This window comes from Lissotriton helveticus, chromosome 2_1, assembly GCF_964261635.1.
Source record: "Lissotriton helveticus chromosome 2_1, aLisHel1.1, whole genome shotgun sequence".
Lineage (NCBI taxonomy): Eukaryota > Metazoa > Chordata > Amphibia > Caudata > Salamandridae > Lissotriton > Lissotriton helveticus.
This window is the reverse complement of record NC_136059.1, coordinates 1879598633-1879613692: the sequence shown is the minus strand read 5'-3', so window position 1 is coordinate 1879613692 and position 15060 is coordinate 1879598633. Positions and strand designations below refer to the sequence as shown.

The 15060-nt window shown below is 42.6% G+C and overlaps 1 protein-coding gene across 8 annotated transcripts in view; it reads right to left on the bottom strand.

The window, feature by feature from the left end:
• Nucleotides 1–230: 230 nt before the first annotated feature.
• The window catches only part of LOC144818922 (uncharacterized), a 387843-nt gene continuing 373013 nt past the window's right edge, over nucleotides 231–15060 (bottom strand). For all 8 annotated transcript variants that reach the window (XM_078676809.1, XM_078676803.1, XM_078676805.1 and 5 more), the window contains one exon: nucleotides 231–945. In XM_078676809.1, the coding sequence (XP_078532935.1) occupies nucleotides 768–945 (178 nt within the window). In that variant the 3' untranslated portion in view covers nucleotides 231–767. The remainder of the gene's footprint in view (nucleotides 946–15060) is intronic.

The window sequence follows — 15060 nt, the reverse complement described above, 5'->3', positions numbered from 1 at the left end:
ATTTGATGTATGGCAGTCTGTCAGGATGATGGAGGAATGTCCTCTGCCACCCAGATGGACAGAGTACCATTTTTCAAACTTAAATTCAGGCCCTAAGTGTCCAATGCGCCATTCTGCTTTGTCAACACAACAGTTTTGTTCTAGAGCATTCTACTTGCCATTGATTTACTTCCAAATGTAGAACAAGAGAAGAGGAGTTGACTGAACCAGCAATACAGTACTCTGTGGCATATGCTTCCTTGCATTTATTTACGAGTGATCAATTTCACAAAGTCAACTCTAGTCAAAGAATAATTATGAGTTGGACCCAAGATTCTGCCTGAGACACCTTGAAAAAAAAATTGGAAAAAGAGGGGAAATTATAGCATCTGACTGCTGTGAAAAAGATGTCAAAGGGATTTATGTTTGATGTTAATAAAGGAGTAGTGCCATGGTAAAGCAGAAGGGCCATTCCTAAAGCACAATGATGTAGTAACAATATTATTTTTGATAAACCAGTCAAATAACCAGGTGTTTCATTATGAGAAATAATTATTAGTCATTAGAGCACTGTTATCCACAAGCTGAACAAATGTCTCACATCATACTACTATTGTAAAACAATTGATAGAAGTAACATAGTGTTGGTGTCTTATTCCCATCAGCACTGATTGCAGATGTTTGGTTTTGTTGGTTGTTCTAATTGCACATGTCTTAATATTAGGAGATCAATACGTTAAACTGTTCATGGAAGAAGGATGCCTGCATTATCGGAATGTTAGAAGCTTCTACCAATTGACTGAAGGAAAGATTCCAATCTTAGGTTGGAGCACGTGATGATCATCTATGTTGTGTGGTGGTTCACTGATCCAAGGTTCCTCGAAAGCACCCAGCTGGACTAAGTATTCTCCTGTAGCAAGTGTTTGATTGTAGTATGAGCCATCACCAAGGTACGACGTTTCTGGACTGGAAAAAGAAGATTGGTTGAAGTTAGAAATCATATGCATACCATACACATCTGCTATCTGATGATTGTTCATCTCATTTGGAGTCAGATAAATTGGAATATCAGAGGGCGTTAAAATTTTATCACAAAGCTATTCGAACAGCTCGTAAACATCATATTACCTCACAGTTAGAGGCGGTAGGAAATGCGCCGAGGATGCTTTACCAAATACTGAACTCCTTCCTGAAGCCGGCAGCATGTGAGAGTGTTGACACCTCATCTCAACAACTTTGTAATGATATTTCTCGCTTCTTTACGAACAAGATTGAAACCATCTATGAGAAGATTCATGCCTCCATTGCTTCCATTGGACATGTTACTCTTTCCACTGTTGTCCCAGTGAGTGAAAAGATCATCACTTCCACTATGTCGAATTTTTCTAACATCACCTTGGCTGAAGTGGAGGGACTTATTACAACTATAAAGAGTGGAAGTCCTGTGGACCAGCTTCCACCGAGAGTGATGGTTTCAGTGAGGAACATATTGGCACCAGAAATACAAAGTTTGGTCAACCTCTCCTTGGACACAGGCTGTGTCCCACTGGAGTGGAAGAGAGCCCAAGTGCGACCCATCCGTAAGAACACCAGCACCGCATGGGCTGACATGACTAATCTGAGACCTATTTCCCTTTTACCATTCATGGGAAAGCTCATAGAAAAGCACGTCAATAAGCATTTGTCTAATCACCTGGAACATACTGGTGCCCTAGATCCATCTCAGTCGGGCTTTAGACCAAAATACAGCACGGAAACAGCATTGCTGTCAATTACCGATGATCTACGCATGCTCCAGGACAAAGGAACATCAGCTGTCCTGGTGCTGCTAGATTTATCGGCAGCTTTTGATACCATCTCTCATGAGATTTTGGTCGAGCGTCTGACTGGGAGTGGACTAGGGGGCATGGCACTGGCTTGGCTAAAGAGTTTTCTTTCGGATCGGACCCAATGTGTCACCATGGGCGATTTCCGATCCGAGGAGACCAGGATTACTAAAGGGGTGCCACAGGGCTCCTGTCTGAGCCCTACATTATTCAACATCTATGTGGCCCCCCTGGCTAATATCCTGAGAGCCTTTGGTTTTTGCCCAGTGTCATACGCTGACGATACCCAGCTGCTCTTTCCCTTTGACCATCTTACTCCAGAGGTATTACATTCTTTCTCGGAGGGGATGAGAGCAGTCTCCCAGTGGATGTCTTTGAATATGTTGCAGTGCAATGTTTCAAAGACAGAGGTTATGCTTTTCGGTGAGGCAAAGATCTGCTGGGCTCCTGATTGGTGGCCTTTAGATCTAGGACCGGTCCCCGAGCCTAAGCAGACAGTCAAGAACCTAGGGGTCCGTCTGGAACAAGAACTCAGCTTGAAGCAGCATGTCACCAACATTGTTGGATCTTGTTTCCGGACCATTGGATTGCTGCGCAGAGTTTTTCCATTGCTTCCAGACACCATCAGAAAGACCCTGGTCCAGGCGTTGGTTATCAGTCGCCTTGACTATTGTAATGGTCTCTTGCTGTCAGCTAATGAGGAGGATTTGGACAGGTTACAGGTTGTGCAGAACACCGCAGCCAGGCTGGTTCTAAATGCCCCTCCGAGAACACCTTCAAAACCTCTTCTTGCTAGGCTTCATTGGCTTTCCATCCGTCAGAGAGTTGTTTTTAAGATCTGTTGTACGGTCCACAAAGGACTTCACGGTTTGGGTCCCTCCTATCTGGCAGACAAGTTTGTGCCATATGTTCCTTCTCGTGTTTTACGGTCCAGTGATCAAATGCTTCTCACGATCCCTAGGATCAAGCGGGTAAGGCAAGGGGGTAAGGCCCTGTCTGTGAAGGGACCAAGGATATGGAATGGTCTCCCTCTCCAGCTTAGGCAGCTTGAAAATCATTTGGCCTTCAGAAAAAAGCTGAAGACGTTCTTGTTCCAGGTCTAACCACACAGTTTAGGAACTAGATTGGAGCTTTGGAATTCGATCTCCTGCAGGTTCAGCAGTCATATAGCGCGGAGATACTCCCTCGGGAGTCTATTCAAGCGCTCTACAAACCCGCAAAATAAATAAATAAATAAAGATTGTTTGATTCAAGCGTTATTTTCCATAACATGAGTTGTTTTCATATGTTGCTTAAAATATTTTACTTCATGATTCTACTTTTTATAGAATTGCCTAACACAAATTAAGAGAAAGGACACTATATTGTACAATTGGATAAGCATGTTATATTTCTGATGACTTTACTTTGTCAAACATACAAAATGTAAACATTCCTATGTTCTAATGAAGTAACGTTCTGATGAGCCTTTCTTCATAATGGTCTGGAAATGACTATTCTCAATGTCAAGTGTGATGATTTTCCTCACACTGCCAGCTATATGGCAGGGGTGGTATGTCCAGAAGAGCCTTATCCATGCGTGTTTTCTAGATAACCACTGACTATATAGGTGAGCTCCATTCAGTGTCAATGTCTGTAAATTTGTTTTATAAGGATAGTCTCAAAATCTGCCATGGATCCAGATCCCCTGGGCCTATACTGTATACCCCTTTACTACAGATTAGTCCTGATAATCGGGTGAATAGGGCTATCTAAGACCCCAAGGGAGGTCACTATTGTGGTAAGCTACCTCAAGCCAAGACTCCTTCAGGCTCAATTTTAGTCTGGGTGTACAGACACCCAAAAGACACCATGCAAGACAACACGCAACCCACAAGACAACACACAGGCCAAGCTTTCCTGATTCTTTTCACATGACAGGCAGGTTGAAATTTTTAAAATGTAACATGAATCTGAACTCAAATCTTGAACCTTGAGTCAAGCAGATGTTATGCACTCAAGACAAATTTCCTAAAGTGTGGCAAGAGAAAAAGATCCTAAGCAGACACATCCCATTCAAAATACTATCTGTTTCTGGGTGGGAATAATTCCATTGATCTGTAGACCTTGTGGTTGTTGTGAAATTCTTTACCACATATCATTTTTATCACATCCATCCTAAGTGCCAGCCTTTTAAAGATCATTGATTTATCTTTAGGTTTTCCTCAATCAGTATCTTCAGCAGATTTTCAATGAACTTTGGAGTATTGCTCAGTGAGAGGAGGTATTCAAAATACTGTCTCACATTTGAGGGCTATGGTCCCTGTGGTCCCATTTGGCTTGTCAAATCAACACGGAGGTCAGAAGCAGATTATGGTGGCTACATTCAATCCAAAACATTCTAAAGAAGAGCCCTATGAGTGCTTGGTGTAGCGGAAGGGCACAATCTAAAACAAGTTCTGCAATTTCAAAACAACCACCTCAGGTTCAGACGGCAATGAAAATGTATTGCTACGAGTATTTCTAAGAGGTAGTACCTCAGTACCCAATTCGTGTCTTTTGTAGGACCACTGTTCTTAAGCTGATGCATTAAGCTGCATGTAGGAGAGTTCACCTCGGACTATCCATCCCGGCGTGATTGAAACAACACCCTGATGAAGTTAGTGATGTTCACACATCGACGTGATGAAACACGTGTTGGCTACAGAGGACTACTAAAGAATATGGAGTGAAAGAATAAATCGACCGGAAATCAAGAAGATTTGAACCTTTTTATTACATACTAGCTGTACCTGGCCATGCGTTGCTGTGGCTCAGTCTGGGTAAATGGAAGAGAAAGAAAAGAGTAAGCGCACGTTTATAAATTTGTTTAATTTGTCAATGCTTGTGGGTATACAGTATGTTTTTGTGTCTATTGTCTTTATGCGTCCCTTGTAGTTGTTGCGCAGCATCTCTATGCGTCCTTTTTTAATGTTGCAAATTGAACCAACTCCTCCCCCCTCCCTCCACCCACCTCCCGGTCTGCCATCCTGACACCAACTGTCCATCCTAATATATGTGGACTATTGTCTCTATGCGTCCACTTCCCGGTCTACCATCCTGACACCAACTGTCCAACCTAATATATGTAGACTATTGTCTCTATGCGTCCCTTGTAGTTGTTGCGCAGCAACTCTATGCGTCCTTACTTAATGCTGCAAAGTGAACCAACTCCTCCCACTCCCTCCACCCACTTCCCGGTCTGCCATCCTGATAGATGTACCCGGCCACGCGTTGCTGGGGCTCAGTCTGGCTAAATGGAAAAGAAAGAAATCGCCATGCTCGCAGACGTGCATCCTCAAGTCTGGCTGCACGTCGCTCTGCCGCTTCCTCGGCACGTATTTTAGCCATTCTTTGCCTGTTTCGTCGTAAGTTGATGCCCGTTCTTCCTTAGTTTGATTTGCAATTAGTCATCGCACTGCTTCCGCTCCACGAGTTCGACGACCTAAGTTTGATCTTCTGCGAGGCATTTCGAATCCAACCTTGTGTATTTAAAAACACGCGCGTATTCAATGTAACTTTCGGAGATTTAAGCTTTTGAACGAATGAACATTTAGATCTTTATTTGTCTGTTCGGACTTTCGATTAAAAACACGAGCGTATTCGACACGCGCGTATTGGAATCGAACGTTGTGTACATCAAAACACACGCGTATTCGAATCCAAATTCAAAGCAATCGGTGAAGAACTTTCGGAGACTTGCGATTTTGAACAAATGAACATTTACATTTTTATTTATATAAGAAGATAGATGTTTGTTATTTGAGTTGGTTGCTTTGGACTTTCTGTATAAACTACTCACACATAGTCTGCCCCCATAAGAAAGCAAGTCACTACCAAGCCAATTTTTTCCATGATGGTGATGGGTTTTTTGCATTGCCTCTCATTTTGAGGAACAATTATTTGAGAGAAATGATCTACAGGTAGAGAAGCATTTCAGTCATCCCACCACAGGGAACACAATTTCGCAACAGGCACTGTTGGCACTCAATCAATGTCCAAGATGTCTATGATGCTGGAGCCTGCTTCATTGACCTGTACTCTGCCTTTCCTGGGTGCATACATACCAGCTACATTTTAAGACAATTGGCATTTGCCTGTCAGCTGGTTACTAGGGAATTCAATGACATGTAACTACTAAATATGTTTACCTAACTCACACTGAGACTACAAGTATACAAATTGAATTGCTTCACAATCATAGTCACTCATAACTTTATCCCAACCCAAAACACCCATGCATGTATGTTGGGAATGCCTGCATCTTTCTAAGGGTACCACATTTTAAGAAAAACCATGGGGTTTATTTATGATCCCTTGTGTCACTTTTGCGCTGCTGGTGCGTCACTTTTTGTGACGCACCAGTGGCGTACAAAATGCGACTTGTTGCGCCATATTTACAAAGTGACGCATCTAGGCAGATGCGTCACTTTGAAAACCCCTGCGCTACATTATACCTGCGCCTGGTATAATGTATACAAGGGGGGCGTATTGACGCAAGAAAGGGTCGTAGAAGTGACGCAGTTAAATCTATAAGATTTCACTGTGTCATTTCTTGGATGCTAATGCGTCAATATCTTACACCAGCCTCATGGCAGGCGTAAGACTGAGGCAGGCACTATCAACATGGGACTTGCCCATGTGTAATCACCCATTACTGAAGTTGCGTCACTTTTGTGGCACACTCCAGCAATGCGTCATTTTTGTGCCTACGGATACATCAGAAATACTAACGTATCTGTAACTCTTTGCAACATGATGCGTCATACAGTAAATATGACGCATCATTGGTGTCGCAGGTAGGGCGCAGTGAAAAGTGACGCATCGCTGTTTTCACGCAGCGATGCGTCACTTTTCATAAAAGAGGCCCCATGTTTTTAGTGCAGGTGATGCCCAATATTCTCTCTCTCCTCTCTTGTGCTTACCCAAGTTTAACAGCCAACAACCTAGGCTCAAAAGAAAAGAAACAAAACAGGCACAAACATTTGTGCAACCTTTGGCATCAATAAGTCACACTTCAAATGTCTTGATCGTATGGGAGGTGCTCCAGTACTCCCCAAAATTAATGTGCTAAATCATTGTAGCCTAACGTGTTGCGGAAGATCATCACGCACTAGGATTTACAAGTAGACCTCAGCCCTGGACCACAGTCACATCGAGGTTCCCAGGGTAGACCACAGATCACAGTTTTCCGGTGCATGACCAACTAATGGTTACACATTTCACCTGAGTTGCTATTTTGATTGCTACCTCCCAATGGTTGCATAGTGTACAGACAATGATGAAATGTACACTTTACCATCTTCCACACCTACCATTCTGAGACACCAATTTGCACCACCATGACTTAACAACACATTATTACGCTAATGCAGTTGTAAAGCCTTAGTCAATCTGGGCTTTGCATGCTACACCACTGCATATAAGGCTTTAGGCTTAACGCAGGCACATAGTAATATGAGGTGTATTTAGAATTTCCATGTTAATGAAGAAATATAACAGCTAGGTATTTTTTGTACTAGGTATTTTTTGTTCCGGATTGCTACAACCCCTGTTGCTAATTTCACAATACTGAAACTAATAGGTGAAATTATGCATCACTTGAATCTTACTCTGTCATTTCATTTTTGCATTTGATTTCCATTCCATAAAAATAATTGTCCTCACCAATTTCGGCATACAGCCCCCCTAAGCCTTTCTAGATGCAAAAGTGAGTGTTTGCAATGTGGCCTCTTGGATAAGCTGAAATTGAAGTACGATTGTAGTTTACAAATACACCAATTGTAATTGGTGAAGATCAGGACATTCACTGACATTCTGACAAAGCCACTGAGTGTTTGGACTGGGGATGCATAGACATGTCACTATTCCCTGTGGCAGGACTCCCAAATCATCTGATATGTGATAGTGGATTGAAATTACGTTGCCTAACCACAGAATCCTCTGTGTGCAGTATATAGAAAGAAAAGAATTCCTCCCACCCCATTTAAAACGATAAAATAATGAGACAGTCATACTAGATTTCAACAGATTATGGCAGCGAAGACTGAACTCATTCTGCTATTTTACCAACATGTGCTACTGAGAGAAAGCAGAACTGAGACAGCATAACACATCAGGCCCACGGCTGTCCCCCCAATGAGTAAGGACATCATATTTTAAGTATGGCTCAGTCGCCCTATATTGACCCTGACAAGAAAAGGACTAAATGACGAAGTATTCCCAACAAAAATATTGGCACCTAAAATGTCACAAAAGAATATCGAGGATAGAAAATGCACTTTGTATGTTAAGTAGAAAATATTGCCAACATAATTATCGAAGACCATGACATCCTCAAAAAATGGTAAGCATATCAAATTTCGAAGTGTCTCAAATTTGAGCATTAATACTCTATATTAATTTTAAAACATATATTAACTAGGTGTGGGTGTAACTGGCATAATTCTCTCTGTGGTGTAAGTACTCGCAATTACAGCAAAATTACTTGTAATAATGTGTAAGAATTTGAGAAGCATAATCCAGCATTTTGCACTATCTATTTTCTCAGAGCAAAATGAACCCCTGTGTCTAAAATGGGCTTGAGGATGTATTTCACGCTAAGGAAATAGCACTAAATGCTACAGGACATGAACAGCAGTAGCCAGCAGCCACTCTCTCTCTCTTTGTCACAAATTACTCTTAATTATTCAAGCTGGGGAAATCGTGTAATGTTGTTAGTTTTGCATCACGAGAGTAATGTATACTTAACTAAATTGCTCCAATTACTCTGGCACAATTAGAATGGTGCTCAGGCATAATTTTAGCTTTAACATTAAAAATAATATTGCACTTTAAAAAAATACACTTAAAATATAAAATTATATTTAAAATATATAACTTACAAATATACAATAACTATACATTTGTTAAAGTATTTCAAAATAATATATAAGTATTATTTAAACACAAATAATAAAAAGTAATAAACAGGGGCGTGGCTTACACAGCAAAGATGGCAGCCATGCTTTGACTCAGCTCTGCGCCTATAGCCCTGTATCCTGCCGTTAATACTGCTCTCCCTGCACCATGTACATGCAACTTGCCGTTGACTGACTACCTGTGTCGCGATGAACCCGGAGGGCTGTTCAGAAGACTGCAGATGGCCTGGTCGCAACCTCGGCACAGCTTGCCTCGCTTCATTGGGGGCGGTCTCTCATCACCTGCGGGGTCATGGTTCCATCGCTGTCTGGTGCTATGGCGGCCGCCGGCCGCTCCGCACACAGACACCAGCCATTGGCGTCTCCCTGGCATGGGTGGGGCATGTCAGAGGATGAGGAGCGCTCTCCAACCAACCTGCAGTCAGGACCGTAGTCCTGGCGGTCCTGTCCAAATGCACCTGCGTGGGTCTTCCAGCCCCTGGAGATCTGCAGCCTATACGTGCCCCACATCACCTGCTACACCTGGTGTTGCATTCGTGGGACAGGCCAGCCCTTATCTGGATCTACGGGTGCGCGCTGCAATGGAGAGTTTGGCACCACAGTGAGGGGGTTATTTTATAGATATATTGCCGCTGTCTCTGGGCCTGATAACACGCTCTGCAGGTGAGCGACTCACTCTTTTCTACAGTGAGGCCATTGAAATTCCAATGCCTCACTATGAACTGATTCCTTTACTCCTGGGGGCATTGAGTTTGGGGGCACTGTGCACACTGGGAGGATACTGCCTGAATCAACAAACAACCGTAATGAAGTGTTATTTTGAATATCTTAACAGCAACCCATATAATGTGAAATTTACCCTAAACATGTCCACAGCAAGAATCCAATTTTTGGATGTAGAATTGTATACATCAGGTAATAAGCTGCACAGTACCCTTTACAGGAAAGAAACAGCTGTGAATAGTATTCTGCACTATAAAAGTGCACATCCTACAAGCAATAAACGTGCTATTCCCTATGGGGAGCTTACTAGAATCTGAAGAAATTGTAGTGAGAACCTTCAATTTGAGATGCATGCACAGGGGTCTCTGGACAAGCTAAAGAGGAGAGGTTATAAACATCATGATCTCCTACAGGCAACTAGACAAGTACAGAAGGTCACAAGAACAGACACTTTAAGAGCAAGGGCTAAAAAAGAAACCAGGGATTGCCTGTCTTTTATACGCACTTGAGTCTTAATCAAGATGTGTTTAAAATTCTTCATAAACAATGGAAGATTCTGAAGGGTGTCCCAGGGGTGGGATCTTTATTGAAGGACAAACCATCTATCTTGTATAAAAGGTCTAAAACCTTTAGAGAACTTCTCTGTCCAAGTTATACTGCCCCAAGACGACAACATGTGGCAACCTGGTTGAAACGTCCAAATGGTTTCTTTACTTGAGGTGAATGCAATATTTGTTATCTAAGTATAAATAGAACATGTGTGTTTACCTACAGCAGTAGACATACATACCATATTCATCCATTTTTGGATTGTCAGTCTACCTATGTGATATATGTCATTATATGCAACTGCTCCAGGATCTATGTAGGCAGTACTACTAGACAGTTAAAGGTTCGTGTTCAGGAACATCGTCAAGCCTGTCTCAGGAATGACCAGTCATATGCTTTGGAAGCACACACCTGTGATTCAGACATCCCCAAAGCCAACTTTAAATTTCATGGCATTGAGACAGTAAACCAGGATATAAGAGGTGGCAATAGAGAATTGCTCCTACGACAACTGGAGGCCCAACGGATCTGTAAACTGAGGGTTGTGTTCCAAGGCCTCAATACTGACAATGAAATGCATTTCTTCCTTTGATCTATTTCAACATCATGATGCTTGTATTTGTGTTGATTTAAGGGTATGTAATGTTTGTAACAATACTAGTGTCGGTAACACTTTACTGGATGCTTGGATCCCTGTTGTTTCCTGTACCAGGAACTAACATCTTGTTGTTTGTGGTTTCTGAGTAACTCTACTAATGTAAATCACCAGAATTTTGAATCATTGTTATGCTTTTAGAGCTATATGGTACAAAAATCTTTTACCAAATTGGATTTTAAATTGTAACAACTGTACTATATTTTTTCTGAAATGAATTGATGTTCATATCAATGCCCACAAAACCCCCCTTGTAAGGGAGCTATTCCTATTGATGTGTTTGTTATTTGTTTTTGTCCTGTCTATTTTTGAGCAGGCACTTCTACTTTACAGTACTTGCTAATATACAAGTCTATGAAATCTGAACATATACTTGATGTGTTTAAGGGTGTATGATTTTTAAATATGGAATTGAAGTGTGTAATATTGTGTGGCAAATCTTTTCTGAAAGGTACTTTCCATGTGTACTATTGTTTCTGTCATTTCTCCTACGGTGGTTGGTTGACTCTGTGTCTCTCCCACCCTCTCTGCTTTTTTTTTTACAATCAGGTTAAAATGGTTGTAGGTATTTTCCCTGATAACCTGCTGCGAAAACATTTCTGTTTCATCCAGAAATAATTGACCTCACCCCAGAGGGGCATTATATTTTTCCCCTTTGGTGCTTCGAATCTCTAAGATATGTACTCTAATTGAAAAAATTTTTGGTACCTGGCTAATGAAACTGTTAGGTTGTTGACACAATTGAATCTGTGGATATACGGGAATTATTGAATGTGATCTGACATCTGTTTTATAAATCTCTTGCATATTGGTGTGCAACTAGATACACAAGTGAACAATAAAGTTTGTTCAAAAGTGTGACATGGCGAAAATCGCCTTTTTTATGGTTTCATGGTAGATGAGCTGGTATTACCCAGTACTTTGTGTGCTAAACTTCATTTTGCATTGAATATGTTTTGTTTCAGGCCCTTTATGAACGAGTGAACAATAAAGTTAACTCGGGATTTGATGTGCCTATACCCATGAAAGGTGGCACGGTAGAGTAGACCGAACTTGCTAGGGGTAGGCCACGCCCCGAATGTGATGTGTCAGATGGACATAGGCTTTCCCTCCATTTGAAGCAGATCTTAACATCCACAGAAACGGAAGTCTATTGACGGCATTTCTAGCTTGTGTACTGGCGGGAGGAAAAGAGAGCCACACACAACAGGTAAGTCTCTGGTGCTGGCTATAGAGAGGTCAGTTTTACAGCGTCAACAGGTCTGACGTACTTTTGATGTGCATGCATCTTTAAATTCTGATAAATGAATTTGGTTTGGGCCCGGTTCATTAACAGATATCGGCCCCTTTTATTTACTTTTTAAATAGAATTAGTTATTAAACCCTGAGTAATATCTAAGGGCTTCTCGGGTGTTGTAATAAGTATGGGTTTTTATGTGCAAGGTACAAGATTTGCTGCTTCTCTGCCGTATTAGTTGTAGCAGTAAATCGCGCTACTTGGGTAGTCTTCTATTTTTACACAAAAATGTACTATTTTCCAAATCTCTTTGTAGTGAATGGGTGCTTGTGTACTATGTAGTGAGGACTCTATGATGTGTTCTTTCACATTCAGAGACCCAGGGGGATGCGGAAAATGGAGATGTAGTACTTATCTAATGTACAGGAGGTCACATGCATAGACAAGGCATCTAAACATTACTCTGAGGAAAATAAAACCTCAGTGAGCAGCCCAGTCACATTGTGGGAGGCTTATAAGTTCGCAATCAGGCAAGTCATTATCACCAGGGAAATAGGGGATAGACAGGAGAGACGGGCTAGATTGACTGCCTTGGAGCGAGGGCAGGCTCAGTTAGAGAGGGACTATGCGGAGGCCTCATCTCCCCATGGCAAGGAAGCCATGGATTTAAAGAGAGCCGAGATTCAAGCAGTGGCTAATTCTGAGGCCAAAATGTCATATCTTGTGAAACAGAAAAGGATATATGAAGGGGGGAACAAGTCAAGCAACCTGTTAGCATAGATTAGGGCAAATGAAAGGGAAAATATGGCTACGTGTGGTCTCCGGAGATACAGTGAGAGGCAGTGGGGAGATAGCGGAGGGATTCACTAGCTATTTTGAGGCCTTTAACAATACCCACTTGTGGGCCCCTAACCAGGAAGTGCCGGAATTCATTAATGGTTGTATGGCATTACAACGCGGGCATTTACCCCGCATGCCATTACAACGCGGGGATTACAACGAAAGTCGTTACAACGACTTTTGCTGGAGGGCACTAGATAGTGGAATAGTTTAATTTTCTATTCCAACTACAGGCCACGTTGACAGTAGGGAAGGTGTTGAATAGAAAATTAAACTATTCCCTATCCAACAGCGCCCTCCAGAGAAAGTCGTTGTAACGACTTTGGTTGTAATCCCCACGTTGTAATGGCAGTGCAGGGTAATCCCCGCGTTGTCATGGCTGTTCCCCTCATTAATGACTGTCTTATGAGACGATTGGACAGGGAACAGGCACGAGCTCTAGAGGCCGATAGTTCAGTATAGGAAGTTTCCTCTGCCGTGGGCCAAATGCAACCCAGGAAAACCCTATGACCTAATGGGTTCCTGGACAAATTGTTTCGAAAACGGCAGAGGCAGACAGTGATCCAGTTGCATGAAGCTTTTGTAAAAGCTTTCCAGGAGGGGGAGCTGTCGGATGACAAGCGGTCGGCTACCGTGGTACTTATCCCAGAGGCAGGGAAGCCCAGGATTAGATGTGAGTCCTAACGGCCCATATCATTGCTAAACACTGAAGTCAAGATCCTTGCCAGACCAGACTTAGATCGTTGGTATTAGAGCTGGTACACCCAGACCAGAATGGGTTAATGCCTAGCCACTTAACTAGACTGAATATAAGACATCTTTATAATAATATAGCGTGGCGGTGGGGCGGGCAATTACCTTGTTAGATGCAAATAGGGCCTAAGACTCAGTGCACCTCTTTGGTGTGCTTGAGAAGATGGGGTTTGGCCCTAGATACATCAGGTGGGTCATGCTGCTCTATAATTGGCCCATAGCCAGAGTGCAGAAAAATGGTCATACCTTGCGGAAGTTCAGAGTGCAGAATGACACACGTCAGGGATGTTCGCTCTCGCCGATGCTGTGCGCCCTCACCTTAGAAGTTTTGGTGGAATGGGTGCGGGTGGAAGCTCATATATGAGGATGGCTGGGAGGTGATGGATGGGAGGAACGCTTATCACTGTATGCAGATGATATTTTGTTGTATCTCACAAATGTGAGCCCCACGCTAGACAGACTGTGGGACATCTTCCGTATCTTTGGGATGCACTCCGGCTTTGACATTAACTGTTTTAAATCTTTTTTTCTCCTGCTGCGAGAATGGAACCAGAAGGGGCCGAGGGTAATGCAGCTGTGCTTAGAGACAGAACAATTGAAAGATTTGGGAATCTGGGTTACTACCGGTCTGGATTCATATTATGCAGCAAATCTGGCTAATCTGTTCAAATGCCTGGGGCAGAATGTGAAACACTGGCAGTCGATGCCGCTCTCTTTACAGGGAAAAACAGCAATGGTTAAAATGATGGTGCATCCCAGGTTTCTGCATGTCCTCCAGAACAGCCCTTTTATGATCTCAGATGCACTAATGCGAAGGTGGATGCTTTAGTATGAATGCTACTCTGGGAGGGTGTACAGCCATGTATAGCCCCGAGGATCCAGCAGACATCCAAATATGATGGTGGTATTGCCCTATCAAACGTGTGGAAGTACGAAGTACGATGAAACAGCACAAGTGAGCATTGTCACTGAATGGGTATATGCAGATAGGACAAATACTACGTTTTGACAAGACAGGCTAGGAATGGGGATTTGAGCTATCTATACTTGTTGTATGGGGGTATGTTGTTGCCCACAGCAAGTCCAGTGACAAGAATGGTGGTAGACATTTGGAGGAGATTGACCAGGGAGATAGGATGGGGCAGCAGGCTCAACCAAAGGACTCCATTGTGGGTGGGCTCCAGGTTCCTACCCATCATGGCTTTCAAGGGATTTCAGGGATGGAATACTTTTGGAATTTCCACGCTGGCAGAGGTGTGGGATGCAAACAAAGGTTGTTCATTTTACCTTCCTGAAGCAGGAATATCAAATGACAGAATTGCAACAGTTGCACTAATGATCAGTTGAGACATGCACTTCAGGCATGTATATCATTAGTGGAGGAGACACAAGAAGGCTCCCCCTGGAAGGTAGACTCCTAGAAGAGAGTATTGAAAGCAAGTTGATCTTGATGACACATGGGACAGTGATGAGGAACACGAAATCCCCTCTCTTGAGACTACAGTCTACATGGGAACATGACATAGGAGATCTAAACGAAGATGTTGGAAAGTCCCTGAC